Source organism: Manduca sexta, chromosome 2 (assembly GCF_014839805.1).
Source record: "Manduca sexta isolate Smith_Timp_Sample1 chromosome 2, JHU_Msex_v1.0, whole genome shotgun sequence".
Classification (NCBI taxonomy): domain Eukaryota; kingdom Metazoa; phylum Arthropoda; class Insecta; order Lepidoptera; family Sphingidae; genus Manduca; species Manduca sexta.
In genome coordinates this window covers 2,430,982-2,451,893 of record NC_051116.1, presented here as the reverse complement: position 1 = coordinate 2,451,893, position 20,912 = coordinate 2,430,982, and the positions used below count along the sequence as shown (strand labels likewise).

Below are 20,912 nucleotides of genomic sequence, written 5' to 3'. Positions count from 1 at the left end.
GAAACACACTTACACGCACGCCATATTCATATTAAACTACAAAATGATAAAAAAAAAATGAAAAATAAAACTGAGATTTTTTTTAACATTCGTTATTCATGGATGATTTTTGGCACAATGTTAACAGAAGTTAGATGAGTATGTAGTTTAATTCACTAACGCAATTTCACAAATCAAAGTGACCCTGTATCAGTGGCGAAGTGTGAAATTTCCCGTAAGGAAACCCGACACGACATATAGTTACTAGTATATGCCGCTCTCTTAAGAAAACAATGACCTATTCCAAAATTGTTAATTTGTGGGAATCGTCAATAAACTCATTTGTTTGCGACCTTTTTTAAGTTGCTATACAATTGAAATTGTTAAAGATTCTTTTTGATGGGCGTGTACCACCTTCGTCTTCATCTACACTTTCCATCAGGTGAGATGGAAGATAAACGCCTATTCCATTGCAACTATATAAATAAAAAAAAGATAAGTCAAAAATGAAAGCTATAGCATAAAAAAAAGCGGGGAAAAAAGGTAGCAAACAGAAATGAGTTTTTGGACGTCTTCTACAAATTAAGAGTTTTTGAATAATTCGTTATTTTATTAAGAGCGCGATGCATAAAGGCGGTCTGCTAATCGTTCTAAAGATAATAAAATCTTACGAAAGGAAAGCCGATAGGAATCGGAGTATATGGACCCTTCGCTACTGCCCTGTATAGTGATAGCATTGTGAAGGACTTGAGTTCAGCGTGATGTTCGATCAAATGTCTTCATTCCAGGATACTTCATGCTGGGACGTAAGATTAGTGAGACTTTCCCGCCCTCACACCCACCACTGCAACTCCTGTAAGCCAGGATCAGCATTGGCATTGTATGACACCGAGTAGTGAAGCTCGGCGAATCTCAGGGAAAACTAATATGTCATTATACCGCAACGAAATTAATCAAATAGATAGGGAGGAGTTGGAAATATTAATTGTCCACTTCCCTCCATAGCAATGCGGGTGACAAAATCATGATCTAAGGAGTAGTCCAACATAACCGTCCGCTCTTCCCCACGGACTGGACTGTATACTTAGATAATTTTAATTTTGTTTAAAATTCGCACGCTACTTTACAAAGGCCTATATATGCATTTTAATTCATAATATGAATGGCTGGGTCCTCAGTTCAAGGGACCGGGGACTATTTATTTTTTTAAAAAGAAAATGGAAAATAAATTAAGATTGGATTTTATGCTGAATGCGGGTACCAACTATCAACACGATGTATGGACAGTTGTGACTTGTGTCTCAGTCTAACCCTACGGGGATGGAATGGGAATCTGATTTTCTTTTCATGTCTCTTGTTCTAGAGTTTTCAGTAAAAAAAAAAACAATTAATATTTTGTTTAAAAAGGCTATGTAATTAAACACTGTTTTACGAATATAACTTTTAATACCAAACTTCAAAAATATATTTAGTGATCAACTACAGTGAAGTCATTTTGGGATGGTATGAAAATAATAATAAAAAAATAAACAGCAAAATAATTCATAAATTTATTAGTAAAAAAATAATAATACTCAAACAATCTTCTGTGATTTTTTGGTGTTAGTACCTACGAAACAAACTTAATTACTAATGAAAAATAATAAATAATTTTAAGTCATCCACGTGTCGAATTTGACAAACACAATTTCGTTATATTTGCGATGGCACATTACTATAACAGCAAAATAAGCATACCAACAGATCTATATATACATGTATATTTTGTGCATACTCGTGTTTAACATATTGCCAAAATATAATTATTATGTATACTAAATTCTACTATTTCATTGGCACATTGAACTTTCTAAGCAAAGTGACACTTCAATAAGTAATCAAGTTTTATAACTTGTAAAAAATCCAAATGTAAGATGAATAAAAATATGCATTGTGCAAAAAAATGCTTTAACTTCTTTACTTTTTGGTCTATGCATGCTTTATATTTAACTCGTTTGCTTTTTATTCCATTTTTAAATGACAATAGTAGAATTAAGTAGTTTATCTATGGCACGATAGAATGATGAAATGATGTAATTTACAAATATTACTAGTCTTAAGAGCTAATCGTCTACGTTAGTTGTAAAGTTATGTAGGTATTTAAACAAGGGAGTATAAAACAGACGGAATCATAATTTATTCGTATTTATTAACGAGTCGGACAAATTGAATTTTACACAAAAATTATCTATGATTTTAAAGATTATTCATAAGTAATAATTGATTTAAAATGAAATGATAATTCAAGCAGTAATATGTTTTAAATAATTATACTTTCAGTACCTACGAATATTTTGAATATATTTTTTATTTCAAAGATTACATTTACTTATTCAAAATCTGTCGACTCGTTACTAATACACAAAACCTTTATAAATGCATCGTATCACTCGATAAAGCTCATTGGAATTTATTCACCACTTGCTTCACCCAACTACCTTTTAAGTCCACATTTTCTTCTACATTTTGTTCCCCACTGTTTCTGCTTGAAGGAATGTTTTTCTCAACGGATTGACTTTTCGTTTCGGCCACATTGTGACTGACGCTCCTTTCAAATGCCATTTTAGTACTGACAGATTTTGGCGCGATCTGGGGCTTCTTAACAGATTGGTTAGTTTTGATTTGACTTTTAGTTAATTGCTCTATCTCCATTCGTCTTTCTAAAACAGATTTAGAAGTTATCTTCGGTGGTTCGACTGTCTTTTTCACCTCGTTCGTTTTGATCTTTCGCGTTGCCGAATCTAAACTAGCCCTTTCGAAACTCAGTCTTTTTATTTGTATATTACTACTAGATTGTGTTTTAAATTTATTACTGCTTTGTGCTTCTTCCTCTTTTATTGTTTTCGTTTCGTCTACTTTTTGTTTTTCGTTGTTGGGTTTTTGATCACCTGGTGTTGAAATAGATCTTTCTATAGTTTGCTTAAAATTCGTGTTTCTTTTAATTGTTTTCGTACTTATTGATTCTGTTGACGAAGTTTCTTCTAAACTCTTAACTAATAGGTTGTTTTTACTGATATTCCTAGTAGGAAAGTTATTTACAGGCATTTGAGTTATTTTCGGTTTCACTGGGACTGGTGGAGCAATTTTCGTTTTAATAATTGTTTTTTGCCCATTATCAATTATTTTTTCGGTAGTTTTAACCGTTGTGGATGTAGTTACTACCGTATTTTGGACTTTGAATGATGATTTTCGTTTAACACTAGAAGTTCTTACAATAGTTTTACCCGAAGTTTTATCATTGTTCGATTCAGGTTTTGCCTCTTCATCTTCTTGGTCAGAATACACCGCCGAGTCTCTAAACACGTCCTCATCCGTCACTTGTTCAATCTTCTCAAATGATTTTTCATAATAACTTTCATCTGGGTTAATTTGAGAGATCTCTATTTTATCCTTTTCAACAGTACTTTTAGTAACAATACTTTTACTTTCCTGATATACTCCTTCGCTAGACGTAGTGACGAATGAAGAATTTGAAAAAAGACTGTCTGGTCTTACGGCATTTTTATTAATAAGTACATTGACGCTTTTAAGTGCAGCTTTCTCGCTAGATAACGTCATAGGATCGACGTAATCTGACTGAGCGATTCTTGCCCCTAACAGTTTACTGCCTTGCATGTAAATAGGTAATTTGTTTAAGCTTTGGTAGGAACTATTGTTAGATTTTAGTGGTGAAGCTATCGCACTAGATATACTGGTCACCATGCTAATGCTTTTCTCGTAGGATGGACGGATTTTTTTCTGTTTTCTTCGTGATATTATCGCAGCTGAGTGACAGTGCTTCTAGATTGTTCTTCTCGTTTTGACTATCTGTCAACGAAGTGTGTTCGCACACACTCTTGCTAAGCATATCGCTGTTAACAGAATACACTATCGTAGATGTAGTAGGACTTGCATCGGTCGAGGTAATTACAACTTTAATGACGTTCTTATTATCTTCAGTAACAGACGTTTGAGTTTTAGTAGATTCTGCTTTATTTTGATTATCGTCTGTAGTGTCGTCGCCTATAATACTTCTAAACCTTTGCAGTAGATTTTTAGAATAGCTTCTAGGATTTAAAGCAGATCGCTTTTCGTTTGTAGGACTTTTCGTGTCAGATTTTGTGCTATCTGGACTGCTTTGTTCATTAGCATTTATCTCTCCCTCTTCGTTGTTTTTATTAGGTGTTTTATTTTTAAAGCGACTTAAGACGTTTTTAAGTGACAACATGTTACTAGTAGGCTTATATATTTTGTGTTCAGGATGAATATTTTCAACTACGGGTTTATCGTCAATTCGTTCTGCCGTTAAAACTTCACATGATGAGGTAGTAGAATTATTCAAATTTCCTTGTGACGCCATGATATTCTCATTTTTGTTTTTATCCAAATTAATTTCTTCGAAGTTGCTCTTATAGCATCTATCGATTTCTTCCTCTAGTTCCAAAGTGGATTGGCTTATATTTTGTGCATAATCAGTCTCATTTGCTTTCGAATTCTTGTTGAACTTAAGTATGTCTCCTTCACTCATGTAATTTTCTACGTCATCGTAACTAATCTCACTTTGATCCGATGCGATCGTAAATGGCCTATCGATGCTCATAACTTTACCATCTCGATTTAAGTATGTCTTACTATTACTATTAGGTTTACACTTAAACGTACTTAAGTTATTTTCTTCTTGAGTGCTTGTTACCACTTGGAAACTCCGAGGTAGGGATCCAGATTTCCTATCTCGGGAGACATTGAAATGTTCCTTTTGTCGGCTAAGCCAAATTTCTGGAGTGTTAGGGCTCTGCTGATCAGAGCTCATCGGCAAATAGTCTCCAATTACAGCCGTGGCAACATCTTTTTTGCGTTTACAGACTTCTAAAAGGGTATCGTATATGTTTTCATCTGTGATTGCTGGTCCTTGTTTCTCCATAGTGACGTAATAGTCTGCAGGTAATTGATCAACTCTTTTAGGCGATTTCACTGGAACATCGTAAATTCCATCATCTTGCACTTTGTTTAATTGATCAAATGTTAAGTACACGTAATCAGATTCGGGAGGAAGTGTCTCAACAGTTTCTTGAGCTGGGTTTGGCGGAGATGGCAACCTTTTAGGCCTACTTAAGTGTGAGCTATGTTGTATTATTTTGCTTTTGCTGTTCAAATTGTGTAGGCTTTCATCCACTCTGTCGTCTACTCTTAACGTTTCGTAAATGTGATCGTCCTCTGTAGCATATTTTTCTTCTACATCCTGAGTCAGTTCAGTGGAGTCTGTTTCATGATTCAAATCCAGGTTTTCAGATGTTTGTCTCATGTGTTTCGGTTTTAATTTACCCGAATCTAGGTTCTTCGCTAAGACAACGGGTTCTGGATTTGAGTGAGACTTCATAAGTCTCTGATGTCGCCTTTGCGCGCTGTTCCTTTGCTGTTGTTTCTTTATTAATTTCTGGAATTCTCTATTTTGCATTAGCAGTTGGGAAATTATTTGTTCCAACGGTTGCTCCGCCTCTTCGCAGCTTTCAGCCACTTCTTCAATTTTGCTTTCTTCACATGTTTTGTCCTCAGCTTCCGAACCTTCGTTTATCACCTTTTGTTTATTTAAGTACTTCACTTTTTCCAATTCATTTTTTTTAAACGAATCGGTCTTTTCTATTAATTTCTTATAAGTCTCCTCGTCTATATCTTCGTCTTTACTTAAGGTTTCAGGTACTGCAGTAGTATCTATATTATCTTTAGGTTTGTCAACATTTAGACTATCGGTAGATTCAGAGATGTGCAATATATTTTCAGTGGAGACATCAGTAGAAAAGTCAGCGTAGAACTTAGCCGTAGTATCTGATCCTAGACGTAAACCTTTAGCTCTATTCTTTTTTATCTTGGATATTTTCTTTGGTATGTTTTTAGTGTTGTACATTCTTATCTCTAAATTTCCTTTCGGTGTGTTCACTCCCCTCTTCCTGCCGTCTAATTCTGGATCAGATATTATAGTTCCATCATTCGATTTAATTTTCTTCGTAATTTTGTTCGATCCACAATTTCGACATTCGAATTCTATCTTTTCGTTGCCTTTTGCGTCATTTTTCTCCCCATCACTGTCTTGGGCTTTCTTTAGAAGATTCCCAACCGAGTTTTGTTGTAAGCCTGGCTCAGACTTTCTCCTCCATGTTCCAATTTTGGTTAATTTCGACCTCTGGGGATCGTCTTTCGATTTAGACCTTAACGTATCTGGCCTATGTTTGTCACTATCATTACATCTCGATCTCCTCGGATGTAAAGTAGTGACAGATTCTACAACAATATTTTCTTTAATTTTCGCGCATTTTAGACATGTTTTTGGAATATTCCTGACATTTAGTAAGGAATTATTTTCAGTTAAATCCTCTTTACTTTTACAACTATCGCTGTAGTGTACTATATTGTCCGAAGAGTGGTATCCTCTGGTATTTGTCAGTGATGCGCTAAACTCTTTGCCGAAGCTTTCTTGCGAAGATTTGAAATCAGAACATTTGCATTCAGATGGCTTCCTTTCTAAATGTTCAGCGCTACCAGCGTCTATGTAATGAAGAGATCTAACACATTCTGGACATTTCTCCCCATTTAGATCACTATCTTCTTGCCGGCACGGACATTTTTCGATCTTCTTGGATAATTCTGTTTCGCAATCCGAACACAAATCTATATAACAATTTTCACAAGTGTAGTCGGTCCCTTTCTCTGCTGATACTTGGGTGCAGTCACAATCCTGTCTCTCAGTTCTTGAGTTGGGTATTGTGTATTTCCTATTGGCTTTCTTCAAGCGGTTTCTGACGCCGTTCTCAAAGGATTTCCGCCTTTCCCTCTCCAGTTTTCGCTTTTCGAGGTACTCTGGTGCTGACAATTGCTTCCTCATGGACGCTTGGGTTATCAGGTTGTGAGATTTCTCCGCTAGCATATCATCTGAAAGTAGAAAATTATATTTTTTTATTTTCGTTGTTCTTGTTTCTATGTGTAACAATTATAGATAGAAGTACTTTTATGAATGACGTTAAGGGCCTTAATAATAATTGGCATACCATCTGTTTTGTTTTGTCCAAGCTCCATGACCAGCTGGCGTGCATGTGATGGTATGACGGCGTTGTAGTTCTCTAATATTACCTGAAATATAAATTTTTTCTATAAAAAACGAGTTTACACGCACACATGCGGTTTCCTAGTCATAAATTGATTTTCTTTACATATTTTAAATATCTGACATTTCTTAAGTAGATATCATACAAATAGGCTCTACGCAATGAAGCAAAAAATAAAAATGATATAAACGCAAGTTATATGAATATTCTTTACAGAATAACTTATAGGTTTGGCGAAGTAATGTACAAAGGGCTCCCACTGTTCAGTGTTCAAGAAGAAGACGTCATGTAAACTCGAAGAAGCATACTAGTTAGGTCTTCTATTATTATTTTTGTATCACCAGTACAAATAATATAATATAAAGAAATAAATATAAAGAATTCGTGCACGACTTATTCGTAAAGTAATTCATCAGTCAATCAGGTATTAGTATAAGGCGTCCTCACCCGTTTGAGCAGCAGCGTCCACTCGCGCTTGTGTCGGTGCGAGCGCGCCTGCAGCGTGAGCTGTGCGCGCGGCGCCTCCCACGGGATCACGTGGAACGACAGCGGCGCGCCCGCGATCGACTCCACCAGCATCATGTCGTTGCACTACACACACAACTCGGTTAGGTATTCAATGAGTGAGTGAGTGAATGAATGAATGAGCGAATGAACGAGAGAGTGAATGAACGAGTGACTGAATGAACGAATTTATGAATGACTGACTATCTGAATGAAGGCAAACTGATGGCAAACTATTTTTCTACATCAGAGGTTCCCAAACTTTTATCTCATAGACCACTTTTTAATTTTGCTGGTGCCGGTGGACTATTTTCTGCCTACGAATTATGAAACCCTATTTTTGGTCAGGCAAACATAAAGTCTCCCGTAGACACCTGGGGATCCACCTGGACTACTTTGAGAATACCCTACATAAATATGACCGAATATCATAACAGATTACAAAAAGCAATTGCAGTTTTGACTATTACTGGAGAGGTTGAAGCCAAAAGCTGTTTGTTTAACATATATCTTGTCTATGGTATCATAGATAATGAATGAATTAAGGTCAGTCGGGGGAAGTGCGCCATAAAATTTTCATAGCTGGATTCAATGCAAAATAATTTCTTTTTGTGCTGACTTAAGAATGTAATTTTATTAATTTAAGAATATTTGGTATTTTGTGATAACAACCTATAGCCATTCAAGGAAATCGGACCATAAATTAATAATATTTTGCTCAAAGTAAAAAATGGTAGTAGGCGCACTTGCCTCCGGAAATGGGGTAAGTGCGCCTGTGTAAAAAAAACGCCAATATGAAACATTATAAAGAAAACACTCACTTTAGTCCATAGAGAAATAAGTTTTACTCGCATTGCTCTTGGATAATTTTTAATCACTCAATATTATAACAAACTATGGCTGTCAAATCAAATTCGGGGTAAGTGCGCCATATATATGTAAATCAGGGCTTGAAAACATTTTAGAATTTTTTTTGATATATAATTTTTTGCTATGTTAGAGTTTTGTGTGCGGATATGTTGGAATAAAAAAATGGTAGCCCTAATATAAAATCCATTTTATTTCTAAAAACTAAAAAAAACATACAAAAATGTAGGAATTAACAATTTTGCATGCGTTATAACTCAATTACTTAGAATATGGCCTTATGACATTTGATATGTTTTAGCTGCATTATATCCAGATAACGTGCCTGATCGAACAGTTGCAACCTATTCACGTAAAGTTGCTCTAGACCAAGGTATTTCAGTTTTTCTTTTGTAAAAACGAATTAACTAATACGCCCTTTTATTTAAGTCGGCTCAAAACAACATACCTTGAGTACAAAAAATCTGCTGTTAAATATAACATTTTAATAATAATAATTCATATTAGTAAAACTTATTCTCAAAAAGGTTGGCTATATATGGATCAGGGGCAAGTGCGCCATACGACTATTAACTGTGGCGCACTTGCCCTACTCGACAATTTTTAGGTACATTTTTTCGCATTGTTAAAAAATCCTTTATTTTAGTATATATAAATAAAATTCAGGCAGGAAGTTAAAATAATAGGTTTAAACTATGTATTCACCTTACTGGTTTACAGAAATATGTTAAATATCTTGGAATATTTGATGTTATCTTTCACGGGGTCATCTCGGTTTACAGGTCTAAATGACACCTAAAATAAAATGGCGAATAAATCGTATTAAAATGAACATAGCCATTTATGTTTTTTTTAGTGGAACTGTATTTCAGTTAGTAGCATAGATGTAAGATTGCGGTAATTGTATAACATCAATAGTTCTCGATTTTTTTAGGGTAGGTGCACTTACCCCGTCGGCGCACTTGCCCCACCTCACCTTATAATTGTGATTTTTTTAAAGTTGATTTGATCGGTTGCCTTTAAGCTATTATAAAAATTGTACAGCCGTATAAAAATCATGCTATGGAACTTCAATAGATACATACCATAATATGCGACTTGTAGGCGAGTATGCCGTCCTCTCTGTTTTTGGTGACGAGCAGCATCTTATCGAAGAGGAAGACGTGACGCATCGCCTTCGCGCCGAACACTCTGCGGAAAACCATGATAACATTTATATTGAGTAAGTTAAAAATTCTCTACAGGAATTTTGAGGGTGTGTGAAGTCTAGCAATCCGCACTAGGCCAGCGTGGTGAACTAAGGCCTAATCCCTGTCAGTAGTATAGGAGGCCCGTGCAGCAGTGGGACAGTATGTAATACAGGGTTGAAATTATTATTCTTATATAAGTTCTAAATCGTATGAAACAAATCAGTCTATTTGGTCTTGTGCAGCATAGGTGTTGCATCGCGGGTTATCGAATGCAACAATAAAATTTGAAAAATAACTATTGACTGCGAGTTTGTAGGTGTAAATTTCTTTGCAGAAACAGACACAATTTCTCTGAAAGCCCTGGTGATTCCCAATGAATTTTACTTTAGAATTGGATAAGTAAATAAGCTGTTTTAAGCATTGGCTTGATATTCAGAAACAAAAGGTGCTGTTTAAATAGACCTCTACGTCTCAATGAATCTTACTTTAAAATTAGATAGGTATATTAGCTGTTTTAGAGATTGGCTTGGAGAAACTTACAGACAAAACGCACGTACAGATTTTGGTGACTTAATAAACAGGAGCAAAGAGCAGACTGTGTAAAAAGACATACCTAAATGTCCCTTCGGCGCACAACTCTCCGTAGGTGGTGAGGTCGGGGCCGCTCCAGCCGTACAGGAGCGACTGGATTTCCTGCAACAGAACATCATCTTCATATCTTTGCCAACATTATGCTTAATTATACTCGTAGTTATAATAGTTAATGATGGTATTGTGAGGAACTAGAAGATGTAAATCAGAATTTCGAAGGTAAGTGAGGTCGATCAATCTTACACTTTGCCAGCATGATGAACAATGGCGACCTAAACTGACGTGAAGCTCCACGTGTAACTAAAAAAAACGTTACGAGGTCCCGGACGGAGCAAAAAATAATTCCCCGGTAGAAGTTAAAAGCGACGATAGCCTAGTAAAAAGCGACGATAGCCTAGTTGGGTATGGAACGGACTGCCGAGGCGAATGTCCGCAGGTTCAAATCCCAAGGGCACACACCTCTGACTTTTCTAAAAAATCATGTGTGTATTCTTTGTAAATTTATCGTTCGCTTTAACGGTGAAGGAAAACATCGTGAGGAAACCTGCACATCTGAAAAGTTCTCTATAGGAATTTCGAAGGTGTGTGAAGTCTACCAATCCGCACTAGGCCAGCGTGGTGGACTAAGGCCTAATCCCTCTCAGTAGTACAGGAGGCCCGTGCTCAGCAGTGGGCAAGTATATAATACAGGGCTGATATTATTATTATTATTATTAAAAGTTAAAAGTTTCGTTGGTAGAATCGTAAAAATGGCACTCCTTGATACTTGGAGACTCCAGAAGCGCGAGGTCGCGAGCGGTTGCCCGGTTCGCCTCCCCCTAAGGCTGCCTTTGATGATGAACGACCTACAACTTCTTACCGTCATTTTCAATAAGCGATCCCTTTCTTAATCTTCAATCCGATCCCATTAAACTAATCAAAATAGAGAGCATTGTGAAAAAAACGGTTCTCTTTATAAGCGCAAGCAACTAGTTACTTTTAGTGACGTAGTTGTTTTGCGTGCAACTACGCTCTGGGGTCCTAGGTTCGAATCCCGAATCAGGGAAACAAGTTTTTTGAGCTCAGAGTCAGCGTCGAGTCTGGGACTGCCAACCCCTTAAGGGACAAAGGTGTTATGTTTTGTGTATGCGGTTAGTAGTAGAGGAGATACGTCTCCAGCTGTGGGGTAATACAGAGCTGGTATAAGTTTTTACCTGCACCCGGACGGCGTGCTCGTGCCTGCGCTTCATGTCGTCGATGTGCTGCGCAATGCCGGTCATCTTCAGCAGCGCGTACTCCGTCTCACGTGAGGCGCACTGCTTCACCACGTTCTAAAACAATAACAGTGTAAGTAGCGATAGACTAGTTGGGTGTGGCACGGACTACCGAGACCAATGTCCAGAGGTTCAAACCCAAGACACCATCTCTGACTTTTCTAAAGGTATTAACAGTGTAAGTCAGCGATAGATTAGTTGGTAGTGGAACGGACAAGACTAATAGGTTCAAGACCCAAGGACACGCACCTCTGACTTTTCTAGTCATGTGTGTATTCTTTGTGAACTTTCGCTTGTTTTAACGGTTAGGGAAAACATCGTGAGGAAACCTGCATGCCTGAGAAGCTATCTATAAGATTTTTGGGGGTATGTGAAACCTGCCAGATCGTTAAACGTAATACCTCTATGTAGTAGGGGATTAGTAAAATACATCGTACTATGAAAAGACCTAACGTGAAAATGACTAATAAGTAGATGGACAGATGACGCTCTACTAAGCTGAAAGAAACCGCTTAGCTATGCCGTTGTGAATAAAAGTTTGTAATAATTAAATCACTTATTAACTAACATCATCAATGTTTCGTCCTTTTAGAATGAGCGTAATATTTTTTGTTATACCTATTAATAAAGTTTATAGCTAAGATATAAATAAAATTAACAAACAACAGAGACTTTTGCCCTCACACCCACCACTACAACTCCTGTACCAAGATCAGCAGTGGCTCGCATATTATGACACCGAGCGTCGAAGCTCGTCATGTCTCCGGAAACACAAATCTGTCTTTATCTTGCAACGAAATTTATCAAGAGTAAAGAGTTGGAAATATTAACAAACCTGCAACAGCAAATGGTACTTCAATATCCGCTGCACCGGCTTTAAAAGATATGACGCTAATGGCAGCATATGGCCTAACTCCGTCTGTCGCTCCCTGAACGCTCTAGCACTTTGAGGCTTTGAAGCCAGTGCTGCCAGCCGCTCCATAGTCCGAGGGTAGCCGGTGCAGTACGAGGTGTAGACGGCGAACCCAGCGGTGTTGTCTACAAAGCATCGAGCGATGCACGTGGCATCTAGACGGCACGAGTTCAGCTCTTGGCATAGAGATCTGGAAAAGTCGCAATTAATGACGATGAGGGAAAAGATATTGAAACGTCGGAACAGAAAATTAATTCGCTCTAAATACCAAATTTTATTTCGATGTTGAACTTCGTGTAAGTTTAACAAACCATTAGATTTCAGTAGATTCTACATGCAACTAGTTTAGATACTGTGTTTAAATATTAAAGTTTTGGATCATTATTACTAACGCTTTTTATGTAAAACTGCCCCGAATAAGTAAATACTGCTCGCGTATTTTTAGGCCGTTAAGAGATTTTCTTTTCGCATATACCGATAGGGTATTGATGTTTTCTATCGTATCATGAATAGACGGCAGAAATTGTCAATCTAGTACCTTCGCTTCTATTTTTAAATTAATAATAAAAATCGAGATTTCCTTTTCGCTAAAGACCGATAGCGTAGTGATGTTTCCTTTTGTATTATGGATAGACGACAGAAATTGTTAATCAACTACAGGTACCATTACCTCCATTTTTAAATTAATAGTAAAATTGTTTGTAGTTCCAGAAAATTTTCTGTTACGCCAATTTTTTAAAATATTTAAATTTCGAAATTAAACATTTAAAGAAAAGTGGCCAGTAATCATAATCTAAAACAACGAAGAAAACAAACAAAAAATTTCAAACAATCTCGTAATTTATTTTGTACGAATTCTTTTCTTGAACTGTGGTGTAATTTGAACTTTTTCGTGTTTCAACAACGTTCTTTGTGGCAAAGGAGCATTGTTTGGAAGTTTTAAGAGCTACGTAGTTTGTAAAACGTGACTTCTTGCAGGGGACGCTTGTTTACCGTTCCATGTATTCCTAGAATTGTACTCGGCGGTTATAATTAAAGATCTGTTATGATTGTAGTGAACTACCTAAAATAAGTTGGTGAAACGGAAAAATATTCTTTTATACTGTCCCTAAATACTATATCAGCCCAAACATAAAGTCATTGAACCGCAATTGTGATCCTGAAACATAATTAAACTCAGTCCTGTAGCTAGTAATCTGAATATAAAATAAGTTCATTGCAAAATGCTGCTTGGTGGTGGATATAGACAATAGTTTTACTAATCCAAAGGAAATCTTACATAAGCATTAATCACTTATGTATATTCAACAGCATGTATTTATTTCTATACCACCTGATGCAAGGAACATGCATGGCAGATGCACGTATAAAAAAATTTAAACTCAAATGAATAGGACATGGCCTCCCTGAATGTCAATTTTCATCCAAACCCATAAATCAAAGTTTGCCTTTACTTCTGACAAACATTTTCTTACACTATTGCATTAAGTATAATATTAGTAATAATTCATTCACATGATAAACTGGAACCAGGGCCCTTACTCTGTATGATAGTGTAAACGTGTAACGCGGCCGTGTCATGTTATCTTCGAGAAATGTGCGTGGAATGGTATTCTGTAAGCCAAATTTCTATAGTCCAAAACGTGATGTGTTGTGTTACGTGCTTGTTACGCACTGTTAAAATAACGTGCGGGATAGAGAATAAGGCCCCATGGCTGCAAAACCGCGATTAGTTTACGAGCCTAACGTCTGCCGTATTGGGGTCAGCTCTACTTGGCTAATTGACCGCTTCACACCTCAAGATTGTTACGTAATTGGATATTGTATGGTTTCTTGTGATTTGATTAATATAAAATTGAGCATATTTAACTATTATGATGTACTCTGGTGATTTGATTAAATCCATATTTAGCATGTTACGATGAACGAATGTATATTACCAATGTAAGTACTTATACTAAAGTTACAACGAGGAATAGCTGCTCAATTTGCTTTACCATCTATGCTAATGTTACAAAGAGTAAGGTTTGTGAGTTTGTTTGTAGATTTGTAGGGGCTAATTTCTGGAAATTTTTTCACTAATACGTTACTCCTGTATAGCTTTATCTCGAATTATAAATTGAGACTTTAATTTCGGATGATTTCACACGAATGGGCCACAAGCCGATTCGTGAGGATGTTTTTTAGAAGTAAACTTAGAAATACTGAACGGATTTTGATGACATTTAGCCCATAAGTAAACCAGAACCCGGTTTAATTATAAAGTAATTAAAAGATTGGCCACTAGAGCATATTTTTATACTAAAAAGTGGACACCGGGTCTTTCTGGTAAAGTTTTTGAATTCAAATGTTGTGAGTATATTTAAAATCCTTCAGTTGTTCGATATTGTGTTCTGTGTTTTTTTTCTCCATTGTAAATGTGACCATATCAACCCTGTATTATATACAGTCGCTCTGCTAGGCACAGACCTTCTCTACTACTGAGAGATATAGAGCCTTAGTCCACCACGCTGGCCTAGTGCGGATTGGCAGACTTCACATGCCCTTAAAAAAATTAATAGAACTTCTCAGGTATGCAGATTTCTCACAATGTTTTCTTTGCACGATGTTGCAAGCGATAATTTACAAAGAATACAAACATCACTAGAAAAGTCAGAGGTAAGCCCTTGAGTTTAGAACCTGCGAACATTCGTCTCGGCAGTCCGTTCCACTCCCAACTATCGTCGCTTTGGAAAAGTTAAAGTGTAATATTATTATTACTACCGAGACGAATGTCGAGGGTGTGTGAAGTCTACCAATCCGCACTAGGCCAGCGTGGTGGACTAAGGCCTATTCCCTCTCAGTAGTAGAGGAGGCCCGCGCCCAACAGTGGGACAGTATATAATACAGGGGCCTTACTCTCTATCCCGCACGTTATTTTGACAGTGTGTAACAAGCACGTAACATAACGCATCATGTTTAGGACTATAGAAATTTGGCTTACAGAATACCATTCCACGCACATTTCTCGAAGATAACATGACACGGCCGCGTTACGCGTTTACACTATCATACAGAATAAGGGCCCAGGGCTGTATTATTTATTATTATTTATTCGTACACTCAAACATCACTGCGATCGATTTGTATAAGTTTTGAGTAATGCGATGGCCTGTCAGCGTTTTCGTACGTTCGTACCCCAACCACGCGGGAGTATTGCTATTATTTCGACGCCCCAACACCAGGGGTGGATTTGGAAAAATATATTTCTATAATTCGATGCCAAAATTGACGCTGGATCAGATATTAGGTTTCCATTACCCCGGCAAAGTATAGTTCAGTTATATTTATACTCTATTAACCCGGTCAAGAAAAACACCCTCACTAAGATACGGTGAAAAATATAACTAATATCTTGTACTGGCATCGCTTACAACTAAAAAGCAAAAGTGGCGCCTCCAATGCGGGTTTTTATTTTCCTGGTCAAACCGGGACACCGACTAATAAAATAAGATTATATAATGCCGACTGACAAGAGGCAGTGGTTATATAGTTGTCAGAATTATATCGTGCATTTTAAATGACATTATCACTTCAAAAACACTTTTATAGACTTTGCTGTCACTAGGACGTTAGAAACGTTGAGAATGGGATGCTATTGGATATCCAGTCTTAGTCTGAACTAATGTGCCTGTCTAGTTTTTACAATCGCTTGGCCGTAATCTAGGAAGACATTATACGTATCAAATTAAAATTTAAAAAAAAAATTCTCGTCTAACACAAACGGAAATCAAATCTAAAAGTAATCGGTGCTTTTCCCTTTACCATTTCCCATAGCTAACGTAATAGAAACATGTACCTACGTAAGTGATTAATTTGGTTTAACATTAGCAGAATAGTTTAAACTCTAAAGAATTTCTGCAACATGCTTCTAATGAAACTTTTCCCTTTTTACGTAATCGTTGCGATTAAGCCCGGCAATAGGAATTCAGAGAATATAGCCCAAGAAAAGTTATTTTTCGAAAAAAATATATTAGAAAGAAATATTAATGTACTATATAGACGTGCTGTCTCAAAATTAAAATATATAATTATATATATCTATACAAATATTTTCTATAGTGAGTCATTATTTAATTTATTTTAACAGTTAATGTTTTGATATAGGTAATAAATAAAAATACCTAGATTTTATCATTATTATAATTTTACATATTCTTTAGGTTATCTACAGCCTATAAAAAAAAAGAAAAATTTATTCTTGCAAATTATAACCAGACAATTTTAAAGATTCAAATTATAGCATTTTTGGAGCAAATTCATTTATGTGTCAACAATTATCTTAACTATTTGGAAACGTCATTTTTTTATTTTTACCCCCCCACTTTAAAAAACCTAAATCCGTCCCTGCATGTAATATAGATTCGGCCAGCTGGTGAGCCGAAGGGCGCCTAATATCATATGTCATGGAAAAAACGCGCGGTTCCACATTAGATGGCGCAATCGGAATGTTTATATCAGTTTGTTCCAGAAGACATGTCGGGTTTTTATTGGTATGGAGTCTCGTAGTAGTATATTTAAGTATTATTAAAATATTTATATAGTATTACACATAGCATGCTTTTATATCGGATGGGGTAGGCAGAGGTAGAACCAGAGTCATAATCTTTTCGTGTTATGTTTTCCGTCCCATGATGCGATAGGGGGCAAACCAAGCATTTAAAAATAAAAAATTAAAATATTTGTAGGAAATACGATTAAAGTGGTATTCCAGCTATACAGCTATTCCAGTAAAGTATAGGGACCTGTAGCGAAGGTTTCAAATGATAAGAAATTTGCCATAAGCCCTTTAACACCCAAGCGAGTCTGGGACATTAAGTGGTACTATTGCCAGATGTTTAGCGAATCGCTGAACTCTCGTACATCTCTGGTGGACACGCACCTTTAGTAATACCTTAGTTCTTACCTGTTGAAAGCGTAGATATCTTCGACATTGTTGAACAGTTCCGAGAGTTCTTCCTCGGAGAAGGTCGCGTCCCGCCGCCAAACATGAAGGTAGCCCTGTGAAAGAAACGAAAAGCTATAGAAAAATAATAATATATTTGCATGCATCCCGATGCCCAGACCCACTGCTGGGAGTGGGACTCTATTATAGAGGGTTTAAGCTCGAGTCCACAACGCTGGCATGAATGGATTGGTTAATTTCGCATCTGATATCTTTATGGACAATTTCAGATATGTAGGAAAAAAGGCTTCTGTTCCCAATAGGGGGTAAGTTAAAACTATAAATATACGTAACACAGGGTTGGTATTATGAAGTACTTATTACGCAGTCTCAAATACTAGCTTGTCACTTCGCCTTCGTTCTACTACTGAAATATTAAAGTGTAATAAAAACATTTCGATTGTTCTCTGATGCGATTTTTTCAAGGGCCATATAAAACTAATCAAATAAAAATCATAACCAATTCAGGTAAATATCCCGGTACACATAACCCTGCCATACAACAATGGTCAATTCGGCCCGGTCGCGTTTCATCCCAGACCGCAGGGTTAGTGTGCTACAACAATGGGCCGCCGCGACCGGCTAATGAAATGGGAGACGCGTGCGAGAATTCTGCATTTAAACGTGCGCCAAACGCGTGTTTATGGATATTGGAATGTCAAGGTATTGGAGGGTTAATATTGTTTTGTGGTGTTGGTTTTTATTTTGAAATTGGAATAGTTTGTAATTTTTTAATACTGGCCATACTTGTTCGTATTTTTTTTTACATAGTTTGGTAGCGCATGTGTTTAATTCCATCCACGAATTTTCGTATTTATTTTCGATACTACCATTTGGTAGGGATTGAACCTCTCCCAATGTCAAGGACATATTACAGTCTTGTACAACCTGGATGTTTTTTAAATCGCATGTTCGAATGAGCAACTTTTTGTATTCTTACTCCTAGCTTCATAGAACCATAAATAAGCGGCACATAGTACATAAGTTTTTGTAAATTGTTGCTGACCAAATAGTTACAAAATAGACTAATTTCAATAATAACTGATTAAGTTAGACCATAAATAGCTGAGAGCTAATGAGTAATACAGGAGTACAGGACGCGGCATCCGCTCCACTTGCAATGTGGAGCGCTGAACACAATCGCATTTGATACAGGACATGCCTGGAAGGGTACTAAATTATCAATATTTACGGGGTGGGAAGAACGTATATTAGGCTTCTGCTGGTATTAGGAAGTTACTGTTTACATTTTGCTTCTAACTAAATAAAGTAAGCAATAAATACTTTATTCCAATTAGTCGCTTTAGGGGATTAATCGCTGTATAAATCCAGAAAGTTCAGTATAATAACGACGATTTTCAAGGAACGCAATATTTCAGTCGATATAATTGACTATTATCAAAGTTGTAAAATAAAAAAAGTATTCAAAAATAGAACGATTTATTTATAATAACGGCCAGTAATTTTTAAATTTCGAAAACAGAATAACGGTCTAGAATCTCTATATAATACTGGCCACCGATTTTTTCCAGCTAAAGCCTGGTCCGCACGGAATATGGAACGATCTACGATCGCAGATAGGGCGTGCAGAGAAAGCGGCTGATAACGTGATAACCGCCGCACGAACAGTACGCCTTATTTAGTGAGGCAATGGCTACAATATACACCGACCACCCAGTGGCGTGGACGGACGTAGGTGTGTGGGGGACAAATTGAACTGTTTTTCGAGAAAATTAAAGCCTTCAACTATAACAGTACAATTAAAGTGAATTAAGTGGTTCCCATGAGGCTTCCCTGATTGTAACCACTCATTCTGGATCTCAAATCTACTACTTGAACTACCCGCATTTAGAACATAAGGCGTTAATTATGGTAGTTGTATTATCATTAAAATCGAAATACAACAGCGCTTTAACATTACTTAACGAAAAATCCACAAACCGGTAAAATTCTGAAAATCTTATACAAATAACACCTATTAAACCTTATTAAAACATAGCTGTGAGGTGTGGGCCCCTCAACCCCCACCGAATCCCTCCCAGACCGAGGTGAGCGCATGACGTGACGTCGACATTATCCCCACACTATCGGCGAAAGTAAAAGTTTACGTGCATTTTAAAGGAAGTCATGCATATGCGTAGGATGAAGCTACGTGAATACGATAATACTCATTAGAGAGCATGAGGCTCGTGGTTAAACTAGTTTTTGTTTGCGGCTTCCTGCACACACACACAACATTATGCATTTATCCCCGAAGGATATGCACATAAGCCAACATTAGATCTTTACTATTAAATCCATATCATTGGGTAATCGTCTTAAGCGACTTTTTGTTCGAATTTAACTAGTTTAAAAACATAGAAAAAGTGCTGATTTTAAATATGTATGAAAACTTACCCCCTTATTCATAAACGTTTTTTATCGAAGGATTGAGCATTGCTGTGATAACAAGTCTGTTGTTCAGCTTTGTTTATCTGACAGCTTACTATTAGTTCAGCTTTGTTTACCTGACAGACAATTAGATTCAAGTTGTATCTCAATATTAGCCAATCACAACGTCCCTATGAACGCACTGCGAAGGCTGCCATGCCGTCGCGCACTTAGAAACAGACTTGTTATCACAGCAATGCTCCGTCATTAGATAAAAAACGTTTATGAATATGGGGGTTAGTGTCAGAAACAAATGTCTTGCCTTTCAACCGTACGATATAAATTTTCATGACCTTCGCTTACGAATTATGGACCCCCATTTTAGGTCACGCCAACGTAGACCCCCGTCGTCTCCCGTTGACCCCTGGGGTCCACTTGGACCACTTTGGAAATCAATGGTCTAGCTAGTCCCGTATATGAGATATAGGCACCTTTAAAATATTCCCACTTATGGAATGTTCATACTGTGTATATTTCATACAAAATCATTAAAACACGCAGTAAAATACTTATCAGTGACTAGATCGGACAGTAAAACGGGAGCCGACCGTCACGTTATCTGATAATGCAATAAAAACAATCTACAATGGATCGAAGGCTTTATAATAGGCTTAATGTCTTTATAGAGGTCCGTTTGTTTTGAAAAGTTACTTGACGATAAGGTATTTCATTTTTGATTTATAACTGTCATAAAATGTACGTCATATTAATTCTAAAATAGAAGAAATCATTGAAATCTTGGGAAAAAATTACAAGATATAAGCCATTGAGCTTAGGTTATGGGGCGAGTGTCAAGAAACAAAAATGGGTCAAAATACTTACATATGACGTAATCGGGAATTACGAGGCGTGAGAAAGAGAGAGATGGGGCGATATCCCTATTTCGCGCCCACTCCGACACGTAGCAATATTTGAAATATGAATTACTGCCTCATTTCTTATCGAATTTTAATACTGTTTTCACAAAAGGACTTAATTTTATTACCAATTGCTGTTACATATTAAAATGCACACAGTCAAACATAGTCAAATACCCTATTGAGTTGAAAGGATAAAAGTTATTCTCTTGACAAATTAATTAAACTT

The 20,912-nt window shown here is 36.7% G+C and overlaps 1 protein-coding gene across 1 annotated transcript; it reads right to left on the bottom strand.

The window, feature by feature from the left end:
- Window positions 1-1,505: 1,505 nt before the first annotated feature.
- On the bottom strand, window positions 1,506-17,452 carry LOC115454230 (the record flags this gene model as incomplete). The annotated part of the gene is given in 9 exon segments (XM_037436962.1): window positions 1,506-3,756; window positions 3,758-6,921; window positions 7,038-7,119; window positions 7,542-7,685; window positions 9,551-9,656; window positions 10,269-10,348; window positions 11,440-11,556; window positions 12,335-12,602; window positions 17,358-17,452. Coding segments are annotated over 9 exon segments (5,394 nt in total), but the record flags the coding sequence as incomplete, so codon positions are not given.
- Between the last annotated feature and the right edge of the window lie 3,460 nt (window positions 17,453-20,912).